General features: G+C 46.4%; 1 protein-coding gene across 2 annotated transcripts in view; it reads right to left on the bottom strand.

Annotated features, from left to right (window-relative positions):
* Positions 1-9,321, bottom strand: part of DMRT1 (doublesex and mab-3 related transcription factor 1) — a 126,790-nt gene extending 117,469 nt beyond the window's left edge. For both annotated transcript variants that reach the window (XM_002819836.6, XM_054520005.2), the window contains exons 1-2: positions 8,800-9,321; positions 3,828-4,011 (exon numbers count right to left, since the gene is read on the bottom strand). In XM_002819836.6, the coding sequence (XP_002819882.3) occupies positions 3,828-4,011; positions 8,800-9,153 (538 nt within the window). In that variant the 5' untranslated portion in view covers positions 9,154-9,321. The remainder of the gene's footprint in view (positions 1-3,827; positions 4,012-8,799) is intronic.
* Between the last annotated feature and the right edge of the window lie 15,274 nt (positions 9,322-24,595).

Genomic DNA, 24,595 nt, shown 5'->3' on the forward strand with positions numbered 1-24,595 from the left:
CCAGGCCGGAGTGCAATGGCACAATCTCAGCTCACTGCAACCTCTGTCTCCCAGATTCAAGAGATTCCCCTGCCTCAGCCTCTCGAGTAGCTGGGATGACAGGTGTGTGCCACCATGCCCAGCTAATTTTTGTATTTTCAGTAGAGACGGGGTTTCACCATGTTGGCCAGGCTGGTCTAGAACTCCTGACCTCAGGTGATCCACCTGCCTCGGCCTCCCAAAGTGCTGGGATTACAGGCATGAGCCACTGCGCCTGGCTGGCCTTCACATCTATACAGTGGAATTCTAGGTTACTAAAAATTTTCAGCTGTAGTAAATGAAAAAAGCTAATTAGACACAAGTAGGAACAATATACTTCCACTATATTAATTATGCAAATATTTTATATATACATATGAAAAGGATAAACAGACACATACACCTGTACATGCAGTGAATCATCCTGGAATGACAAAGAGACCTGCAGATTGGGGTTAGAAGAACAATGATCTTTCATGGAATATATTTTTGTACTCCACTATACATGTTTACCATTTACCTCCATGAAATTATTTTAAGTAAATCCAACCTCTAAAAAATGAATATAAGCTATATATTTGTTAGTAGGAAGCTATCTAAGAAGTTAAGCTCCCTTTGCTGCATACAAGCTTCAGGACTCTCCACAGTCTGTTTTTTAGTCTCTCCCCCACTCTCCCACACTCCATCCTTCTGTCTCTGTATTTACATAGTTTAATTCTGCTGGCATTTGAACTTCCCTCTTGCTCACATCCTAACTCAGTCCAGAAGTTATCAATCCTCACTCGGGAGGTCTGGTAGCAAATCCCATGAATGACAGCAACGTGCGGCTCCTGCCCCACAGAGATGAGCTGGTTAGCAGAGAGCCTATTGTCAGCTGGGCGTGGTGGCTCACGCCTGTAATCCCAGAACTTTGGGAGGCTGAGGCAGGCAGATCACCTGAGGTCGGGAGTTCGAGACCAGCCTGACCACCATGGAGGAAACCCTGCCTCTACTAAACATACAAAATTAGCCAGGTAGCGCATGCCTGTAATCCCAGCTACTTGAAAGGCTGAGGCTGGAGTATCGCTTGAACCTGGGAGGCAGAGGTTGCGGTGAGCCAAAATCGTACCATTGCCATCCACCCTGGGCAACAAGAGCGAAACTCTATCTCAAAAAAAAGAGAGAGAGAGAGAGAGAGCCCACCATCCTCAGAAGGTAAAGGCTCCTGGAGCCATACTTGCCCACCTGTGCCTGAGCAAATGAGCACAGCACGCTGTAGGCTTCCGCATGCCCCTTCCCTGTGAGTGCTAGTTCAAGGCTGTAGAATGACTCCAAGGTCTGTCAACTCCACAGGTGAGGAACGGACTCTGGTTAAATCCTCCTTGACCCTGAACCCTCTATCTTGCCCCCCTACTGCTTCCTTTTGTAACTTTCCCTATCACCACTCTGAAACAGCCTTGGGAGAGTCGTTCTGAACTCTGCATAGCCTAAAGTCCTTCTCTAAAGCTCCACTATCTTACGGTTTATAATCAAACCTTGATGTCATGCCACAACCAGCACTGACACTGATCTATCACCGGCCTTTCCCTGTATTTCTTCCTATGAAGACCCGTGGCTTCTGGCTTCTGTGCCAAGATACAATGGTAGGGACTTTTTCCCCTAACATTGTTGCTAACTGTCCATCAGCCCTAAATTACTCTGAGGATTAGACCACAGCCTCTAAACAATCGTTAAGTGTCCATTTTCCAAGGAAACATGGCAACTGGTCCCAGTCAAGTAGAATGGGAAATCCATGACAGGCCTGGAATAAATCCTAGCTCAGCCACCTCTTTTCTGTGGCAGTCTCCTTACCATTTACTAAGCCTTGGTTTTCCTATCTGTAAATGAGGATAATAATTCCTACCTCCTGAGACGTTTGTGAAAATCAAATGAGTTACTCCCCTATGGAAAACCTGGCACTGGGACTTGCCCTCTTTACTCATGTGACACATCCCATTTCTCATCTCAGCCCCACAGCTAAATCCACCAGATTAGCCATGACCCTGTATTATTTAGTCACTAAACCTTGGACACATCTTAAAATCTTAAAGCATAAAGATCGTATTTCTGATATACTCCTTCCTTCGTATGAAGAGCAAAGTTTTGGCCTGGCATGGCAGCTCACGCCTGTAATCCCAGCACTTTGGGAAGCTGAGGTGGGTGGATCACTTGAGGTCAGAAGTTCAAGGCCAGCCTGGCCAACATGGTGAAACTCCATCTCTACTAAAAAATACAAAAATTAGTCGGGTGTGGTGGCGGGCACCTGTAGTCCTAGCTACTCAGGAGGCTAAGACAGGAAAATCATTTGAACCCAGGAGGTGGAGGTTGCAGTGAGCCAAGATCACACCACTGCACTCCAGCCTGGGCAACAGAGTGAGACTCCAACTCAAAAAAAAAAAGAAAGGAAAGAAAAGTTTGGAAACTATTATAAGGACATACTATGAGCAGCCAATCCAAGCAAAGAAAAAAGAGTATCTTGACCTCTGTGAATTACATAGTAACTTCAGTAAAATACACAAAGACAGACACAGACAGACACACCTTCCTGCTTTCTTTGGTGCTTAACTTCTTTTTTGCTTAACTTCCTTTTTAATAATGGCCAAGATTCATAAGATCTTTAAGACCCTCAGGAACCCTTTCCCTCATTTTTGACAAGAGGAAAAAAAGGCCCAGGGAGCTTAAGTAACTTCTCCAAAGTTGCACAGCTAGTTAATGATGTACAGTTGTGTGACTTTAGTACACAGTGCTTAAGCCCAGCAAATGGAGTAATTCATGAAAGCTTAGTCAAGGTGATATCACACTGCTAGGATGTATTTCATGGAGCTTAGAACACTTTAAAGACATTTAAAGATATTCTGTGAATTATAGTATGTGTATTTAATTGCCAGAAATAACAAGATTCCACAGGTCTTTATTTGGTGGATGTCTCATAGCTCCCACATTCTACACCAGTGCCATTGAATTAGACTTTCTAAGAGACAGAAATGCATTATCCAGTATGACAGCCCTCAGCTGTATGTGGCTATTAAGCACATGAAACGTGGCTAGTGTAATGAAGAAACCGAATGTTTTCATTTATTTCATTGTAATGAATTTAAATTTAAAAAGCCACATGTGGCTAGGGGCTTCCATATTGGACAGTATAGCTCCATACACGTGTAATTTAGAGACCTAGTGCAGTAAGCACATTGAGTATTGAGCTTTGGAGACAGATAAACTCATTCAGATATTTTCTAATTCAGTAAACTTGGCCAATCCCGTAACTGTCTATGTCTCAGGTTTCACATGTGTAAAAAAGAACACATTCCTCCTTAGCACCCAGGGGAGAGAATTCAAGCCAACGTGGCCTATCTTCCGGTGTTACTTCCCGCTCATTCAAATTTGACACTAGGATTTGGCCTTTCTAGACACTTTCCCCAAATGGATGCAGTGGAGAAGTGGACTTCTAGTTCTAGGAAACAAGGATATTTAGTTCCCACAAGGATGACTGGAAAATGAAGGGTGGACTGAGATGAAATCTGAAAAATCTCACCTCTCTCTAACATCATTCTCTGTCCAGATTCAGTCTTGACTAATAATCAACAGGAAAGAGTTGAACCTGCATTTCTAGAATTCACGGCCCCCTCCTTTGTGATGCAGGCAAAAACAGATCTTCAGAGGGAGAATCCTTTACAAAATCCTCTAAGCTCTAAACATTGTATGTAGCTCAGGGGAGTCCTGTTTCTGTGGCTGCAGCCCTTCTTCCTCCCTCGTGCCCAGCCTCCATGTGAACCCCAGCCCCTCCAGATTACCTGAAGCTGCAGTGGTGGGGACACTGGCCGGCGGTGGCTGAGAGGGGCCACTGCACTCAGTCATGAGGCACGAGTTGCTGCCATTGTTCTCTCTTTTGACAAGTAGCTCGGCCGCACTGGGCAGTGGGATGGGGTGGCTGATGCCCAATTCCTCCTCCTGGGCCTGCTGCCTTCTCAGGGCCACCTGGAAGCACACGACAATGAGTCATCCTCCAGCACTCCAGAATCAGCTTTGCGAAAACACAGAAGCCCCACCCATCCCAGACACCATGATTCACTAGCTCGGGAGGTGAGGTCTGAAAATCTCCCATTTCTTCCTAAATCCACCCAGGTAACTATGATGTGCAAGGCTGAGAAACAGTTTTGAGCCAGACAGTAGGTGCTCAAAAAATGGTTATTGCCAGACATGGTGGCAGATACCTGGAATCCCAGCTACTGAAGAGCCTGAGGCAGGAGACTCACTTAAGCCCAGAAGTTTGAGGCTACGGTGGGCTATGATTGCGCCACTGCACTCTAGCCTGGGAGACAGAGCAAGACCCTGTCTCTTAACAAACAAACAAAAAAGCTTGTTAAACAAATGACTGTGTAGAATAAGGTTGGCTAGGGAGGATCAGGAAAAAACTGTAGTCAGCCAAGGGGAGAAGTACAATCTGAAGAGCAGAGTGGGTCAGAAGCACTAACAGATTAGGAAGGAAAATGGGATCACTCACTCCTTCATTCCATAAACTTGTAAAAGGCCACTGTACTAAAAACAGGGACCAGTAAGAGATTGGATCCTACATTACTTACTGTTTAACAAATGAAACAGGGCCAGGAGTGGTGGTTCGCACCTGTAATCCCAGCACTTTGGGAGGTGGAGGTGGGCCGATCACTGGAGGTCAGGAGTTCGAGATCAGCCTGGCCAACATGGTGAAACCCCATCTCCACTAAAAAAAATACAAAAATTAGCCAGGCATGTTGGCCCACCTGTAGTCCCAGCTACTCGGGAGGCTAAGGCAGGAGAATCGCTTGAACACAGGAGGCAGAGGTTGCAGTGAGCCGAGATCGCGACACTGCACTCCAGCCTGGGCGACAAAGCAAGACTATGTCTCCAAAAAAAAAAAGGGCGAAACAGGAGGCAAACATGCAACTACAACACAAGGCAAACTGTGACAAACACTGTAAGAGTGGTACACAGAAGTACCTTTCACTCCTACAGAAGAAAGTCAGAGAGAGAAATGTCTTTAACATGTTAAAATCAGCCAGCAGAAGTATTTGGACAGAGCCTTGAAGAACAGGATGAGGAGGACTTGGACAGGCAAGGATGAAGGAGCAGAACATATTGGAACAATATGGAACAGGGTGGGCAGGAAAGGCAGGGGCTGCTTAGGAAAGCCTGCAGAGCCCTGATTCTTGGGGTGGAGGGAGCATGTGGGAGAAGCAGTGGGGAAAGGCGCTGGAATCTGGTGTTGAAGACCCTGAAGGAAGAAGAGGCTGAAGTCAGGGAGGAAGGGAGAAGACAGGTGTGTGATATTCCAGACAGACAGGAAGAAGAGAGCCAGAATTGGGGACTGGAAAGGACCTGACATACCCAAGAAGTTCTTCATGGTCCCTCTTCAATTTATCTTCTTTTAAATAACACTGTTAAAGATTGAAAAAAGGCCAGGCGGGGTTGCTCACACCTGTAATCCCATCACTTTGGGATGCTGAGGCAGGTGTATCACGTGAGGTCAGGAGCTCGAGACCAGCCTGACCAATATGGTGAAACCCCATCTCTACTAAAAATACAAAAACTAGCCAGGCATGGTGGTGTGCGCCTGTAATCCCAGGTACTCAGGAGGCCGAGGGGAGAATTACTTGAACCCAGGAGGCGGAGGTTGCAGTGAGCCGAAATCGAGCCACTGCACTCCAGCCTGGCCAATGGAGCAAGACTACGTCTCAAAAAAATAAATAAATAAATAAGATTGAAAAAACAGGTTTAAAGAAAATTAATTGTATTTTTGCTTTCCACATGTAAAAAAGACTTTCTGTTGAAACTAAGGTATGGTGCTCATGAAATGACAGTGAAGCACCCACACCGCAGAACTGCCCAAATATAAGCCAAAGGTGAAATCAAAATGTTCGATTAAAAAACATAACTACAGGCCGGGTGCAGTGGCTCACGCTTGTAATCCCAGCACTTTGGGAAGCCGAGGCGGGTGGATCACCTGAGGTCAGGAGTTTGAGACCAGCCTGGCCAATATGGTGAAATCCCGTCTCTACTAAAAATACAAAAATTAACCGGGTGTGGTGGCGTGTGTCTGTAGTCCCAGCTACTCGGGAGGCCGAGGCAGAAGAATCGCTTGAACCCAGGAGGCGGAGGTTGCAGTAAGCCGAGGTCGTGCCACTGCACTCCAGCCTGGGGGACACAGCGAGACTCCTGTCTCAAAAAAAAAAAAAAGGAAGGAAGAAAAACAACTACCATTTATATGTTGTTTTAGGAAAACTACAGTCCAAACATAGAAAGCTGATTAATTGGGAAGTAATTTTCCTCATAGCCAAAAAAAGTCTTCGACTTAAAAAAATTTACCTTAAATAATTAATTACTTAAAATTAAATAATTAAGCTTAAATCTTGGATTTCCTATTACTAACCAAGAGGCTTAGAAAGAGAACATCAATGAATCTGACCAGAAACAAGTTTTAAACCCCTGCAAACCTCTGAAGCATGTCAGTGCATACTCACACCCTTACAAAAACCCGATGCATATCCAAAATGCACAGGTATCTACTCCATATGCTAAGGACCTTCTCTCAAGGTTTCTTAGGAAATATTATATAAAAAGGAAAGGGGATAACAATTGATTAAAAATGCAACTATACAATTATAGAATCATACGTAAGATCAATTTCAAACTACTTAAAAATGACTAAAAGTAGTTGTTTTATGGATTTTTAAGGATTCATCTGGCACAGTACACACCTTCTGGTGTAGAAAATACTGAAGTTTCCCATTCTAAGTGACCTTGAGTTGCTTTTGTTTTTAACGGTGTTAAGCAGCCTCCTCTACTAATAAAGGTTATTCAAAATTAATTCCTCTACTAGAATATTTTTACTACACTTTGAGAAATCCCCAAGCATGTTCTCCACACTAAATATTTAAGCCAACGACTAAATGTTTAGGGTATTTTTCTACCCAGAGTATAATTTTAAAGTCCATTAATTTTTTTCAGTAAACTCATTGTGATGCATTTTACTGCCACACCCAGTGTATTCTTTTCATCCACTACAGATTAAGCTTTAAAAATCTATTAAGAAATTAAGCAAAACAGTATCTATTTTCATGACTGCACTCGCCATCTGTGAAGCCAAAATACGTTTAGTATAAAACACATTTGTAAAAATCTGATGTATTATATAAAAGCATATAACCTTCGGGCATTTGTTTTCAATGGAGGATATTTACACGTTCCTAATCAAAAGTAGGACATCATTAGCAAACATTTCTTTGTTATCTTTTCATTTCAAATAACCTGTCTTTAAAAGATGAAACAACTTTTAACTGGAAATAACGTGGATTACTGCCTTCTAAAAATCCTTTTTGAATACTAAAGACATTAACTTTCCGTTAAAATGTTAAATTACAAGCCTACTTACGAACCTTTAAAAAAACAAAGCCACAGACGGACAAAATCTCAAACCCTAGCGCGCTTTTTTCCACCTGCGCATATTTTTTAAAATTCTTAAGCGTCCTTTAAAACATCTTCAAAGTAATTTGCACTTTAATCTTCGGTCGAGAATGCAAATTTTAAAATGCTAATAAAATTTCCAGAGTTCTCAAAATGGCTGAGGCGCTCAGCCTCCATCCACCGGGTGCGAAGACAAAAAGTGCGCCAGGCGCGCAGGGAAACCACGCAACGCTGTGTCCATTGCAGCGACTTTTCCAGAAAAACAAACAAGGCTTTCCGACAGGTTACCCGGGTAAGCAGCAGCCCGGCCGAGTCTCCCTTTCCCCCAACCGAGCAAGCAGCGCTGGCGCCCTCCAAGATTCTTTCTAATTTAAGTGCAACTCAGCAAGGAGGGAGAGTCAGAGATTCTGGGGACGCTCGAGGAAATCGAACCCCGAAACCCTCAGCTCCCAAGTCGCGGTCGGAGATCTTGGGACCCCGAAGCGGAGAGAATTCCGCAATTCTCTGCTAGAAGAGCGAGGCTAGAGATCCCGGGGATTCCCTTGGAGTCGAACCCTCCCCCCTACCCTCACCTCGGAGGCCGGGAGCGAAGATCCTGAAGACTTCTCTAGCGCAATAAACCCTGCCCATTCTGTTGGAGCGCGGGCTCTGGGATCGCGGGGAAGCCCAGAGGGGCGAACCCCGAAATTCCCTGCCCTGAGAGCGGGATCAGGGATCTCAGGGACCCGGAAGCAGAGGAAACCCCCGCAACTCCGCCGAAAGATAGGGTGAGAGATCGTGGGGAACCCCGAGCCGAGCAAAGCCCGCAACTCTGCCCGGCGGGCGGGATCAGACGCGTCTCCCGCGCTCCCAGACCGGCGTTGTAGCGTGGCCAGGAGCCCAGGACCCCAAGCGCCGCGGCCGTCGGCAAGTACCGCCGCATCTCTCCACAACCCAGGACCCGCATGGCGACGGCCATGCTGGGGGGACTTCATTCAAAAAACTCGGGCCCCGCCGGGAGCGGTGGCCCACGCCTGTAATCCCAGCACTTTGGGAGGCCGAGGCGGGTGGATCACCTGAGGTCAGGAGCTCGAGACCAGTCTGACCAATATGGTGAAACCCCCGTCTCTACTAAAAATACAAAAATTAGCCGGGCATGGTGGTGTGCGCCTGTAGTCCCAGCTATTTGGGAGGCTGAGACAGGAGAATTGCTTGAACCCGGGAAGCAGAGGTTGCAGTGAGCCAAGATCGCGCCACTACACTCCAGCCTGGGCAACCGAGCGAGACTCCATCTAAAAAAAAAAAACAACTAAGGCTGAACCCCGGCTCCCGGACGCCCGCACCCACCTGCGCGGCCATCACGCGCTGCCTCTCGGCGATCAGGTTGCACTTCTTGCACTGGCAGTCGCGCCACATGCAGAAGCGCTTGTGGCCCTTGAGCGGCGAGGCGTAGCCGTGGTTCCTGCAGCGTGCGCACTTGGGCAGCCGCGGGGACTTCTTGCTCCCGGCACCCAGGTCCAACGCCCCGGAGCCGGAGCCGCCTCCTTCGCTGCTGCCCCCGGCGCTCGAGCCGCTGGCCGCCCCCCCTAGCGCCCCAGACGCTTTGCCAAAGCCCCCGGCTCTGCCCTGCGGCGGTGCCCCGGGGGCGTGAGGGGCTTCCGACGGTGTAGAGGGCTTGCTGAATGCCTCGTCGTTGGGCATGGTGCCCCTAGAAGAAGTGCGAGCACTCTGGCCCCCTCTCTCGCTTGGAGACTGCTGTGAGGGATGAACCCGACGGACAGCGAGGCTCCCGAGGAGTAGGCGCAGGAGACGTGTGCGCTGCAGCCGGAGGCGCAGCTGGAGTGGCGAGGTCTGGACACGCCACGCCCGGAGTGGTGGGGGGTTGTGCCTTTTCTTTTGGCGCGCGCGCGCGCGACTCAGAACTTTTGGATACTTTTCAGAACATTCCCGGGACTGCCTGGGAGGGAGCGTGGCCACGCCCACCGCCCCCCGACTCCAGCCACCGCTCTCCAGCTGCTTGCAAACTTGCACCGGCTGCAAGCATCCAGGGCTTTGCTGCAGGGTCCCTGCAAGCGCACCGAGAGATACAGAGCGGCCTGGGAATCGTGTGGCACCCCTCCCCCCGCTCTCAGAGGCGCCAAGACCCGGTTGCCAAAGCACGGTGCACCGAGAAAGCTGGGCTACCCAGGTCAAGACCAGAGCCGTGCTTGCACGCTTAGAGGAGGTGCAAACCACCCTACGGGGTCTTCTAGCTCCCTTTCCCCCAGACAGACGCACCAGATTTGATAGAGCCGAACTTGGCAGCAGCCAAGTCAGAAAAAAAATTTTTTTCTCGCTTAAGAGAATTAAATATGAGGTGGAAGGCCTGAGAAATTTATAGGGTAAATCAGATTTGCCCTATATACGGCAAATAAGATCCTCAGTGTGTGGGGCACAAGCACTTCAAAAATTTCAAAGGTTGGAACTTTCTGTTCTCCGTTTATCCCTTCCTGCACCTGTGTTCATTTGCTCACAAGACTTCTACCTCCTTCGCTCCAGATAACTTTACGATCTACTGTTGCAGCCCGTGTTCCCGTTCACTTCAGGTGCATATAGCTTCTTGCCTGTGAGGCCGCTTAAACTTAGACTCTGCAGGCACGGGAAACTCAAACTTAAAAAGAAACATATATATTAAAAAACTGAGGTTGGGGGAGTGGTTACACAGATGTAGAAATTTATCAAACCTCATTCTACACTTCATATCTTGCATTTTACTGTCTGTCATTATACCTCTAAACACACACACACACACACACACACACACACACACAAAACCTGGCTCGATCATGTTACAGCCTGTTCCAGGGTTCTCATCCTGAACTCCCGCCCCAGCCATGCCTGTGTCCTCTCTGCACCTGCACAACAAATGTATCCCTATGGCCTGCTGAGCAGTTCTTCCTACACACCCACGTGCCCCCCTAAGGCCAGCCCTTCACCTCAAGTCTGAATCTCTGCAGTAGCTCCCAGCTGGTATCTCCATGTCTTAGTCTTCCGGTATATTCTATACACATAGCAGGGGGCCCCAGCAGTACTTTGCTATTGTTTTCCATGTTAACAAGTTAAAGACCCCGGAGTGGGTCTTAATGCACTTTGAATGCTCCTTATTTTCCACCAGCACTGGTACTCACCTTCAGGATCCTGGGCCGCCTCCAGACCTAGGGGATTATTTCTCCAAAAAGGCATGGTCACCCTGTTCAGCTTCTCATCAAAATGGTTGTACTGTGCCCACCTCTTTCAGCAGTTTGGTGTTTTCAGCACTGAGTTCTGAAATCCTCGAATCTACCTTTGGAGCTCTAATTCTGAGGCCTCTCTCACAGGTCCTTTCCCTCAGTCTGAAATTTCTCCATTAGTATTCTCTGTCTGAAAATTACTTCCAAAAGAAGCTTCTAGCTTTACACAGCATGTCATACCCTACCTGTGAAACCAGTGAAGCTCTACTCCTGACAGGAGCTAGGATGCAACCATCTATCCCATTCTGGAAACTTATAAATGATAATCACTTAAATCTTCCATTAAAACAATATTCCATTAAAACACGCATGTCAATTGCTATTATCCAATATTTATGTTCTTTTTCCAGATTTATATTTTATTTGTTTATTTAATTTTTAGAGATAGAGTCTTGCTCTGTTGCCCAGGCTAGAGTGCAGTGGCACAGTCATAGCTCACTGTAGCCTCCAGCTTCTGGGCTAAAGGGATCCTCCTGCCTCAGCCTTCCAAGTAGCTGGGACTAGAAGCATGTGCTACCACGCCTAATTTTTTTTTTTTTTTTTTTGAAATGGAGTCTCGCACTGTCACCCAGGCTGGAGTGCAGTGGCGCGATCTCAGCTCACTGCAAGCTCTGCCTACCGGGTTCACGCCATTCTCCTGCCTCAGCCTCCCAAGTAGCTGAGACTACAGGCGCCTGCCACCATGCCTGGCTAATTTTTTGTATTTTTAGTAGAGACCGGGTTTCAATGTGTTAGCCGGGATGGTCTCGATCTCCTGACCTTGTGATCCACCCGCCTCGGCCTCCCAAAGTGCTGGGACTACAGGCGTGAGCCACCAAGCCTGGCCACAATTTTTTAAATTTTTTGTGGAGACAGGGGCTTACTGTGTTACTCAGGCTGGTCTCAAACTCCTGGCCTCAAGTGATTCTCCTCCTTCCACCTCCCATAGCACTGAGATTTATAGGTGTGAGCCACCGTGCGTGACCCATATTTGTATTTTAATATATAAACTGGAGCTGAATCATTCCCAAGGTCCTGTCCAGTTCTAGTGACTGAAATAGATGCAGGAGGAAGCAGCTGTCAAATCCCAAATTACAGGGGAATATATGTTCTTTATAAGCATCCTATTACTGGAATCTGTGAAGGAGGAATTTAAGCCCACAGAAAATTCAGGGCTAGGAATCTATGTGACCAAGGTATTAAAACATAAAATGTTGTGATGAAGTTCATAGCCTAGTACATTTATTCACAAACCACAGAAGAGGTACCAGACAGGAGACCACCAAAAATAGAGATGGGCCCTGCACAGTGGCTCACGCCTATAATCTCAGCACTTTGGGAGGCCGAGGTGGGCGGACCACCTGAGGTCAGGAGTTCGAGACCAGCCTGATCAACGTGATGAAACCCCTTCTCTACTAAAAATGCAAAATTAGCCGGGCGTGGTGGTGCACACCTGTAATCCCAGCTACTTGGAAGGCTGAGGCAGGATAATCACTTGAACCCGGGAGGCGGAGGTTGCAGTGAGCCAAGATCGTGCCATTGCACTCCAGCCTGGGCAAAAAAAGCAAAACTCCGCCTCAAAAAAAAAAAAAAAAAAAAAAAAGTAGCCAGGCGCGGTGGCTCACACCTGTAATCCCAGCCCTTTGGAAGGCGGAGGCAGGTGCATCACGAGCTCAGGGGTTCAAGACCAGCCTGACCAATGTGGTGAAACCCTGTCTCTACTAAAAATACAAAAATTAGCTGGGCGTGGTGGCGCGTGCCTGTAATCTCAGCTACTCAGGAGGCTGAAGCAGGAGAATCTCTTAAAACCCAGGAGGCAGAGCTTGCAGTGAGATGAGATTGTGCCACTGCACTCTAGTCTGGGCGACAGAGGGAGACTCCGTCTCAAGAAAAAAAAAAAAAAGTCTGGGCGCAGCGGCTCATGCCTGTAATCCCAGCACTTTGAGAGGCCGAGGCAGGCAGATCACTTGAGGTCAGGAGTTCAAGACCAGCCTGGCCAACATGGTCAAACCCTGTCTCTACTAAAATACAAAAATTAGCTGGGCAGGGTGGTGGGCGCCTGTAATTCCAGCTACTTGGGAGACTGAGGCTAAAGAATCGCTTGAACCTTGGAGGCAGAGGTTGCAGTGATCCGAGATGGTGCCACTGCACTCTAGCCTGGGTGACACAGTGAGACTCCGCCTCAAGAAAAAAAAAAATAGAGACAGGAAGGCCCCAAGAATGAACAAATTTGCACTGGATATTTCAAGTAGCCTGGCTTTGTTGTCTCCTTTCTCTCTTCTCCTTTTTCCAGACATGGAAGCCATAAAGATGATGATGCAGATCTGTATTTACTGAAATAGAAATATGTCCAAGATGTATTGGTAAGTGGGGGGAGGGGCAGTTCTAAAACCCGTCAGGGTTGGGCAAAGACTTCTTAGACATAACACCAAAAGCAAAAGTGGGCCGGGCGCAGTGGCTCATGCCTGTAATCCTAGCACTCTGGGAGACCGAGGCGGGTAGATAGCCTGAGCTCAGGAGATCAAGACCAGCCTGGGCAACACGGTGAAACCCCATCTCTACTAAAATACAAAAAATTAGCCAGGCGTGGCAGCCTGCGCCTGTAATTCCAGCTACTGAGAAGGCTGAGGCAGGAAAATTGCTTGAACTGGGGAAGCAGAGGTTGCAGTGAGGCAAGATCACACCACTGCACTCTAGCCTGGGCCACAGAGCGAGACTCCATCTCAAAAAAAAAAAAAAAGCAAAAGTGATGAAAGGAAAAAAACTGACAAACTGGACTTCACCAAAATTCAAAACTTTTGTGTCTTCAAAAGATATCATTAAGAAAATGAAAATACAGCCTGACGCAGTGGCTTATGCCCATAATCCCAGCACTTTGGGAGGCCGCGGTGGGCAGATCACCTGACGTCAGGAGTTCGAGACCAGCCTGGCCAACTTGGCGAAACTCTGTCTCTACTAAAAATACAAAAATTAGCCAGGCGTGGTAGCGGGTGCCTGTAATCCCAGCTACTTGGGAGGCTGAGGCAGGAGAATCACTTGAACCCCAGAGATGGAGGTTGCAGTGAGCCAAGATGGCGCCACCACACTATAGCCTAGGTGACAAGGCAAGACTCCATCTCAAAGAAAAGAAAAAAAACAAAAAAAGAGAAGAAAAAAAGAAAAGAAAATGAAAATACAAGCCAAAACATTTTGTGAGAAAATATTTGAAAATCACATATCTGATCATCATATATCTGATTTGTATCCAGAATATATAAACAACTCTTACAATTTAATAATGAAAAGACAACCCAATTGAAAAAATGGGTTTAATATGGCCGGGCATGGTGGCTTACACCTGAAATCTTAGCACTTTGAGAGGCTGAGGCAGGAGGATATGTTGAACCCAGGAGTTCAAGACCAGCCTGGGCAATATAGGGAGACCCTATCTCTGTAAATAATTTAAAAATTAGCCAAGTGTAGTAGTGTGCAACTGTAGTCCCAGCTATTCAGGAGGCTGAGGTGGAAGGATCACTTGAGCCTGGGAGGCTGCGGTGAGCTGAGATGGCACCACTGCACTCCAGCCTGGGAGACAGAGTGAAACCTTGTCAAAAAAACAAAACAAGATTTGAATAGACATTTTACCGATGAAAATATTCAAATAGCCAAAAGATGTTCAGTGTATTTAGTCATTAGAGAAATACAAATAAAAAACATAATAAGCTATTGCTTCACACTCACTAAGATACCTGTGATCAAAAAGATAGACAATAGCAAGTATTGACTAGGATGTGAAGAAACCAGAACTCTCGTATATTGATGATGGGTATGTAAAATTGTGGAAAACTTAACATATGACCCAATAATTTCAATACTAGGTCTCTTCCTCAGAGAAGTGAAAACATACACCCATGCAAAGACTTGTACATTAAAATGTACAGCAGCATTTTTTTTTTAAGCGGAGTCTCGCTGTTGCCCAGGCTGGAGTGCAGTGGCATGATCTCGGCTCACTGCAACCTCTGCCTCTCAGGCTCAAGCAGTTCTCCCTGCCTCAGCCTCCTGAGTAGCTGGGATTACAGGCGCCTGCCACCACACCCAGCTAATTTTTTTTTTTTTTTTTTTTTTGAGACGGAGTTTCACGCTTGTTGCTCAGGCTGGAGTACAATGGCGTGATCTCGGCTTACCGCAATCTCCACCTCCTTGGTTCAAGCGATTCTCCTGCCCCAGCCTCCCGAGTAACTGAGATTACAGGCATGTGCCACCACACCCGGCTAATTTTTGTATTTTTGGTAGAGACGGGGTTTCTCCATGTTGGTCAGGGTGGTCTCGAACTCCTGACCTCAGGTGATCTGCCCGCCTCAGCCCCCCAAAGTGCTGGGATTATAGGCATTAGCCACTGCACCCAGCCTAGTTTTTGTATTTTTAGTAGATATGGGGTTTTACCATGTTGGCCGGGCTGGTCTTGAATGCCTGACCTAAGGTGATCTGCCTGCCTTGGCTTCCCAAAGTGCTGGGATTACAGGCATGAGCCACCGTGCCCAGCCCAGCGTTATTTATTTGAAACAATTCAAATGTCCATCAACAGGTGAATGAATGAACAAACTGTGATATATCCATACAATGGAACATTATTGAGCCGTCAAAGGGAATGAAGTAATGATATATACTACACCATGGATGAACCTTGAAAACATTATGCTATGTAGAAGAAGCCAGATTCAAAAGACTACCTGTGGTATAACCTCATTTATATGAAATGTTCACAAGAGGCAAAATCAATAGAGACAGAAATCAGATTAGCCAGTTGCCAGGAACCAGAGGTAGATACTGGGAGTAAGTGTAAATGCATATAAAATATTCTTTTGGAAGCCAGGCATGGTGGCTTGTGCCTGTAATCCCAGCTACTTGGGAGGCTGAGGTGGGAGGATGGCTTGAGCTCAGGAGTTTGAGGCTGCAGTAAGCTATGATCAAACCATTGCAGTCCAGCCTGGGCAACAGAGTGAGACCCCATCTCCAAAAATTAATAAATAAGGCTGGGCGCGGTGGCTTACACCCATAATCCCAACACTTTGGGAGGCCGAGGCAGATGGATCATGAGGTCAAGGGATCGAGACCATCCTGGCCAACATGGTGAAACCCCGTCTATACTAAAAATACAAAAAATTAGCTGGGCATAGTGGCATGTGCCTGTAGTCCCAGCTACTTGGGAGGCTGGGGCAAGAGAATCACTTGAACCCCGGAGGCAGAGGTTGCAGTGAGCCAAGAGCTCACCATTGCACTCCAGCCTGGTGACAGAGCGAAACTCTCTCAAAATAATAAAAATGTTTAAAAAAAAAAATAAATAAATAAATATATTTTAGGGGTAATGAAATGATCTAAAATTGGATTGCAGTAATGGTTGCAAAATTGTACATTTACAAAATTATTCGTATGATTAAAACAAATAAATTTTATGGTATATAAATTATACCTCAAGGAAGCTATTTAAATTTTTTAAATTAAAAAACACAAAGAAAACTACCCATAATGTACAGTATGGTTCCATTGTGGTTTTTTTCATTGTTGAAATACAAACTAATGCATGTTTATTTGTGCTTGAGCAGGTTATTTAATTTTCCCTGTGTGATAGGATTATGAATGGTATTCTCCTACTTTACAATCTGACTTTTTTTTTTTTTTTCCCAAGACGGAGTCTTGCTCTGTCGCCCAGGATGGAGTTCAGTGGTGCGTTCTCGGCTCACTGAAACCTCTGCTTCTGGGGTTCCAGCGATTCTCACGTCTCAGCCTCTCTAGTAGCTGGGATCTCAGCTTACTGCAACCTCTGCTTCTGGGGTCCAAGCGATTCTCATGTCTCAGCCTCCACAGTAGCTGGGATTACAGGCGCCCACCACCACACCCGGCTAATTTTTTTTTATTTTTATTAGAGACGGAGTTTCACCATGTTGGCCAGGCTGGTCTGGAACTCCTGGTCTCAAGTGATCCGCCCGCTTCAGCCTCCCAAAGTACTGGGATTACAGGTATGAGCCACCGCGCCCGCCCTGTCTGATTTTTTTTTTTTAACACTTAGCAGGCATTACTTTTACTAGTAGAATAAAACAATACATTGTTTTATTGGTGAGGCAATATAGCATATTGATTAAATGCATAGCTTTGAATCCAAGCTCTGTGACCTTAGGCTCCTTAACCGTTCTGTGACTCAGTCTCCTCACCTATAAAAAGGGGTTAATACTAATGCCTACTTCAAAGGGTTACTGAGAAGACTAAATTAGTTAATACTTGTGGAGTGCTGAGAAAAGTAAGTGGTACAGAGTAACATGTCTTTTATTGTGGTTGTTATTTCCCAATTGGAAAGAAAAAAAGAGTACAGAGAAAGCAGATATATACACATATACACCTGCCACATATTGGAAGAACCTGTGGGAAGGGGAAGCTACAGAAGGCAGTGATGATCAGTTCCATGTACTTTGCATTTCATCCACAGAAAGCTGTTTTGTCCCAGATCTTGGTACAACAGGTCAAGGGAAACTTCTCTGTGGTGCCTCTGACCATGTATATGAAGTGAGATACTATATGGTCAAAATATTCAGCTCCCTATGCCAAACGTGCAGCTGTGAGTCAGCTGGCTTGAACTGACGATAAGGTGTACAGCTGTGTGTGATCAATGTCCCGGTTGATTCCATCTCATACGAGTCCTCCTCCACTAAATGCTACCACTCTTACCAGCAGGTAGAAGGGACAAGTGGGACTGCTAGGACCTGAAGCATTTAGTGGAGGAGGACCTTGTGTGAGATGGAAGATTGAACTGTAGTCACACAGGATTTGAGGAGGCTGAAAGGAGAAAACAAGACATTCTAGGTCATGGGAACAACGGATGGAAGGCTGGGCATTGGGAGTGTGCCTGTAGGTTGGGGGAGAGGGCACAGACATGCCAGTCTGGAACAGAGGAGTCAAGCTGGAGCCCAGCAGGAGATAAGGTTGGAAAGATAGCATGGCACCTTGCCTGCCAGTGAGGAATTTGGCTTCTATCCTTTAGGCAAATTGAGATTGATGGAGGCTTTCGTCCTTGAGGTGTTTGAGGAATGAAAGTGTAAGTGTGGGTTCTGCCAATCACTGCCTGATTGGAACAAACCAGTTAGCAGCATCTTTGAGCTTTCTGTCCTTCCACAGGGACAATATCAGAGATTAGGGATGTTTGTAAAATGCCCAGATGTTTGTTCTATGCCTGCCACATAGAAATTGCTTGATCATTGTTGATAGCTGACACTGACTGTAGTTTGGATTGAAGGAATAGGAGGAACCTGAAAGCAGATAGTGCTGGCGTGAACCTGGTTGTTCAGAAAGATGGCTATGTTTGAGGTTGCAGCAGGGAAACCTAATTACCAACAACTTTCCTCTATGCATTTGAGTTCCCACCAACATCCATGCAGACAAACAAAGGCAGTCAGGATCCTGTGTGTCTTAGGTAAGAATACAGGCCTCGCAATCAGACTCCCTGTGTTGGAGTCCCAGTTTTGCTGTTTACCAGCCATATGCCTATGGGCAAGTCACTTACCCTCTTTGTGCCACCCTTTCCCCATCTGAAAATTGGAAATAACCTGAGAACTGTTGTGAAGATGCAATAATTGATGTATGTAAAGGGCTTAAAACACTGCCTACGAGAGAATAAAGACTGTCCAAGTGTGAGCTATTACTGTTTTCTAATTCTGTAAGAGGAATTTCTTTTTCTTTCTTTTTTTTTTTTTTTTTTTTTGAGATGGAGTTTCACTCTTGTTGCCCAGGCTGGGGTGCAATGGCTCGATCTCGGCTCACCCAATCTCCACCTCCTGGGTTCAAGAGAGTCTCCTGCCTCAGCCTCCCGAGTAGCTGGGATTACAGCCATGTGCCACCACGCCTGGCTAATTTTGTATCTTTAGTAGAGACAGGGTTTCTCCATGTTGGTCAGGCTAGTCTTGAACTCCTGACCTCAGGTGATCCGCCCACCCTGGCCTCCCAAAGAGCTGCGATTACAGGCGTGAGCCACCGGTGCGTCTGGCCCTTGTAAGAGGAATTTTGAAGCACAAATTGAAGATGAGGGGATCTAGGAGGCAGGTTTTAGGATCTGAGCAGTTTGCTAGTTCTTCCCAAATACCATGTTCTCAATAACGTTAGTAATTAGAACCCCAGCTTGGAAACTGGAAGTAAATGACAAAGCCTCTAGGTGGTAAACATTTGTCACAAGCACAGCATCCTGATGTTATCTGAGCATCCAGAGCCTGTCTCAGGCTCTTAAGAAGATGAGGGGTACACTAAGGTGGCACATCATAAGCAGCACATTGGCTGGCAGGCTAGCAAAATGGAAGGCTGATGAGAGGGGGCAGCACAGCCATAAAACAGGGAAGCCCGGTCTGTGTTACTCAGGGCTGGGGCCATCACTGCTTTATTAGACTATACAGTGATTGGTTTTCACAAGTAATGCCTGTATGAGTTATCAAAAGAGTACGTCATGTTCATTTCATTACCCTTTTTTTTTTTTTTTTGAGACGGAGTCTCGCTCTGTTGCCCAGGCTGGAGTTCAGTGGCGCCATTTCGGCTTACAGCAAGCTCCACCTCCTGGGTTCACGCCATTCTCCTGCCTCGGCCTCCCAAGTAGCTGGGACTACAGGCGCCCGCCACCACGCCCGGCTAATTTTTTTTGTATTTTTAGTAGAGACGGGGCTTCACTGTGTTAGCCAGGATGGTCTCGATCTCCTTACCTTGTGATCCAACTGCCTCGGCCTCCCGAAGTGCTGGGATTACAGGCATGAGCCACCGCGTCTGCCCCTATTACTGTTTTTTTAAGCGTGTGAATAATTTTAGATTTTTTTTCCCCAGTGAAAATTGTTAAAATGTAAGTTTTGACATGTAAAAGAGAAACTGTCATTTAGAAAAAGCACTGAATGTGATGCAGGTTAAATAAAGTAATTCAAAGAAAATGGACTCATAATCCAGATAAATTAAGGTATTTATTTATTTATTATTTTTTGAGACAGAGTCTCACTCTGCCACCAGGCTGGAGTGCAGTGGCGCCATCTCAGCTCACTGCAACCTCTGCCTCCCAGGTTCAAGCGATTTTCCCTTGCCTCAGCCTCCCAAATAGCTGGAACTACAGGTGCGTGCCACCGCCCAGCTAATTTTTGTATTTTTAGTAGAGACAGGGTTTCACTATGTTGGCCAGGATGGTCTCAATTTCTTGACCTCGTGATCTGCCCGCCTCAGCCTCCCAAAGTGCTAGGATTACAGGTGTGAGCCACCTCGCCTGGCCAAGATATTTATTTATTTATTTATCTTTTTATTTTTTTGAGACAGAGTCTCACTCTGTCGCCCATGCTGGAGTGCAGTGGCGTGATCTCGGCTCACTGCAACCTCTGCCTCCTGGGTTTAAACGATTCTCCTGCCTCAGCCTCCCGAGTAGCTGGGATTACAGGCGCCTGCCACGGCGCCTGGCGAATTTTTGTATTTTTAGTAGAAACGGGGTTTCACCATCTTGGTCAGGCTGGTCTCAAACTCCTGACCTTGTGATCCACCTGCCTCGGCCTCCCAAAGTGCTGGGATTACAGGGGTGAGCCACTGCGCCAGCCCCAAGATATTTATTTTTAAGATAATTGTAGATGACTTTTCAGTATTAACTGCTGTTTTGAAACAATCAGGAGACTGACTCATAATAATCTAAAGAAAACAATGGTTTATCATCATACGTTTTTCTTGTAGAATCAATTGCTTAAAACTTCAAGAAGAGGGACGGGCGCAGTGGTTCACGCCTGTAATCCCAGCACTTTGGGAGGCTGAGCGGGGTGGATCACTTGTGGTCAGGAGTTCAAGACCAGCCTGGCCAACATTGTGAAATCCTGTCTCTACTAAAAATACAAAAAATTGCTGGGCTCAGTGGCTCATGCCTGTAATCCCAGCACTTTGGGAGGCCAAGGTGGGCGGATTGCCTAAGGTCAGGAGTTTGAGACCAGTCTGGCCAACATGGTGAAACCCCGCCTGTACTAAAAATACAAAAAAATTAGCCAGGCGTGGTGGCGTGCACCTGTAATCCCAGCTACTCGGGAGGCTGAGACAGGAGAATCACTTGAACCAGGGAGGTGGAGGTTACACTGAGATGCACCACTGCACTCCAGCCTGCGTGACAGTGTGAGACTCTGTCTCAAAACAAACAAACAAACAAAAAACAACCCAAAAAATTAGCCAGGTGTGGTGGCATACACCTGTAATTCCAGCTACTCAGGAAGCTGAGACAGGAGAATCACTTGAACCTGGGAGGCAGAGGTTGTAGCGAGCCGAGATGAAGCCTGGGCAACAGAGCAACACTTCATCTAAAAAAAAAGAAAAGAAAGAAACTTCAAGAAGAAATCTGCTTTTAAAAACATCTATTTTGGGCCAGGTGCAGTGGCTCACACCTGTAATCCTAGCACTTTGGGAGGCCGAGGCGGGTGGATTACGAGGTCAGGAGATCAAGACCATCCTGGCTAACACGGTGAAACCCCATCTCTACTAATAATATAAAAAAAAATTGCCAGGCGCGGTGCCGGGTGCCTGTAGTCCCAGCTACTCGGGAGGCTGAGGCAGGAGAATGGCGTGAACCCAGGAGGCGGAGCTTGCAGTAGAGCCGAGATTGCGCCATTGCACTCCAGCCTGGGCGACAGAGTGAGACTCCGTCTCAAAACAAACAAACAAACAAACAAAAAACCCATCTATTTTGCAGCTGGGCCACGTGGCTCAAGCCTGTAATTCCAACACTTTGGGAGGCTGGGGCAGGCGGATTGCTTGAGCCCAGGAGTTTGAGACCAGCCTAGGTTACATGGAGAAACCCTGTCTCTACAACAAAAATAGAAAAATTAGCCAAGCATGGTGGTGCACGCCAGTATTCCAGCTACTCAGGAGGCTGAGGTGGGAGGATCACCTGAGCCTGAGGAGGTCGAGTATGCAGTGAGCTGAGATTATGCCACTGCACTCAAGTCTGGGCAACAGAATTAGACCCTGTCTCAAAAAAAAAAAAAAATCTATTTTGCAAAGTTGAATTTGATGGGGGATAAACTAACAATATACATGTACTGCTTGAAATTTGTGAAGAGCAAACAAATGTCAAATCGCTATATTAGATTTTTTGTTGTTGTTGAGACCACGTCTCCCTCTGTTGCCCAGGCTGGAGTGCAGTGGTGCTATCTCGGCTCACTACAACCTCCACCTCCTGGGTTCAAGCGATTCTCGTGCCCCAGCCTCCCAAGTAGCTGGGATTACAGGCATGCACTACAACACTTGGCTAATTTTTGTATTTTTATTAGAGATGGGGGTTTCACCATGTTGGTTAGGCTGGTCTCGAACTCCTGACCTCAGGTGATCTGCCAATCTCGGCCTTCCAAAGTGCTGGGATTACAGGTGTGAGCCACCACGCCTGGCCTGCTATATTAGATTTTAACTTATTTTAAACAACTTTTTTTTTTTTTTTTTTGGAGACAGAGTCTCACTCTGTCACCCAGGCTGGCGTCCAGTGCCGCGATCTTGGCTCACTGCAACCTCTGTCTCCCAGGTTCAAGCAATTCTCCTGCCTCAGCCTTCCGAGGAGCTGGGATTAGAGGCACCCACCACCACACCTGGTTAATTTTTGTATTTTCAGTAGAGACGGGGTTTCGCCATGTTGGCCAAGCTGGTCTTGAACGCCTGGCCTCAAGTGATCCACCCACCTAGGCCTCCCAAAGTGCTAGGAGTACAGGCATGAGCCACTGCACCCCGCCTAACCAACCTTTTTTTTTTTTTTTTTTTTTTTGAGACGGAGTCTCGCTCTGCTGCCAGTCTGGAGTGCAGTGGCGTGATCTCGGCTCACTGCAACCTCCGCCTCCTGGGTTCAAGCAATTCTCCTGTGTCAACCTCCCGAGAAACTGGGACTACAGGCGCCTGCCACCATGCCTGGCTAATTTTTGTATTTTTAGTAGAGACGGGGTTTCACCATGTTGGCCAGGATGATCTCGATCCCTTGACCTCATGATCCACCCTCCACGGCCTCCCAAAATGCTGGGATTACAGGCATGAGCCACCGCACCCGGCTCAACTGTTTTTTAAAAAGGAGCTGATTGGTTTCTGAATTTAATAATCCACCCAAAATTATTGTCTATTTAAATACTTTCTTATACAATTAATGATCTGGTAAACAGAGACTGTCTCAAGCTTTCCTGTGCCTTCTGCTATAAGAGACCTAAAAGAACAGAGGAAACAGTGAAAACAAATACTGAAAGAAAATTTCATTTAAGAGTTTCAAGATGAATTGGAAGTTAAAATGTATATCACCAAAAGTGCTCAGATACATCCCCTATTGGGTTCAATAGCCACTATCTTTCTGATTTTTCAGCTTGTCAACAAAATAAAAACAAGTCAAACAGATTAGCATATGGATACTGCTAGGATAAATAACAATGTAAGTGTACCTGTATTTTTATCATAGATCACTTACATAGGGTAGAGAGTTGGGAATAGTAAAATGAATATTTTGTGACTGATTCAAAGTTTAACAATTGAAACCCTAAGTAGACACATATATGTAGGCTATTATGTATTTTGTCAATCTCTTTTTTTTTTTCAAAGAAGACCTTGTTAGGTTTCCGCTTTACCAACTATTGGAGAAAACTACACCATTTTAGACATACATTATAGAACCAAAAATTCACCTAATTACAGAAGAAAGATGAGCCAAGAGTCAGAGTCTGGCTCTGTCAACCAGGCTGGAGTGCAGTGGCATGATCTTGGCTCACTGCAACCTCCACCTCCAGGGTTCAAGTGATTTTCCTGCCTCAGCCTCCCAAGTAGCTGGGACTACAGGCGCACCACCACACCCAGCTAATTTTTGTATTTTGGGTAGAGATTACCCAAAATACAAATGCCATGTTGCCCAGGCTGCTCTTGAACACCTGACCTCAAGTGATCCACCTGCCTCGGCCTCCCAAAGTGGTGCTTATATATTTCTATATGACTATTGATATGCCAGAGTTGATTATATGATTATTGTCACAGTCGTCTGCTGTGTCTTGAAGGGTCAAAACTACCTTTAGCCAACCATGACTTCAGGTACACTGATAAAAAGCATGTTCCTGGCCCTTGGAATATAAGGAAAATTAGTGAAATATTTCACCATAGAAAAAAATTAGCAACACTTCAAGAAGTGTTGCGACTCATTGCTAAACCATTAGCGCAAGATTCATTGCTAAAGGTTACCTTAAGGAAGTTAAGGAGTTTAGAAGAGAAAAACACTTAGGATTGGAGAGGGACAGGAGGCTTCCCGGAAAAAGCAGGCTTCTAGGAGAGCAGTTTTTGGATTTATGAACCTTATCAAGGAGTGGTAAAAATACAAACCAGAATTCGATCTTCTAAGAAAGGGCTGGGTCTCATGGTGGGGACATTCACGCAGTCCCGACTCTGCCCTCGACATTCCATCCCTGGCGTGCCCAGTTCCCTGTCCCCGAACATTCCTTGCAGACTTACACCGTCCTACTGTCATTGGCTCGGGAGGAATACAAAGCCTTTCCTTTGTTTACAGGATCCTTTCGGAGACAAGACTGGGGTATTTTTATTTATTACTATCTACAAATACTAATGAAAGCTGCAAACAGCCACAGAAGAGATTATCATAGTGCCATGAATTGACACGCTGGGGCCTGCAAAGTGTAATCTCCTGTTCTTCTTCCTGAGAACCCCCCAAAAAATCGTTCTTGACTGGGGCTTTACCAGCCTGCAGCCAGGCTGCGCCTGCCCGCATGGGCTCGCCCCACGTGACTGGCGCCATCTTCCTGCAGCTCCCGTGCCGGGGAGAGGTGGTCCTCAGGCCCGCTCCTCACTGATTGACAGGGAGTGTCTTTGTTCTCCCGCCCACACGGTGAGGTCAAAGGGCTCTCCACGTGGCAATATAC

Source organism: Pongo abelii, chromosome 13, assembly GCF_028885655.2.
Source record: "Pongo abelii isolate AG06213 chromosome 13, NHGRI_mPonAbe1-v2.0_pri, whole genome shotgun sequence".
Lineage (NCBI taxonomy): Eukaryota > Metazoa > Chordata > Mammalia > Primates > Hominidae > Pongo > Pongo abelii.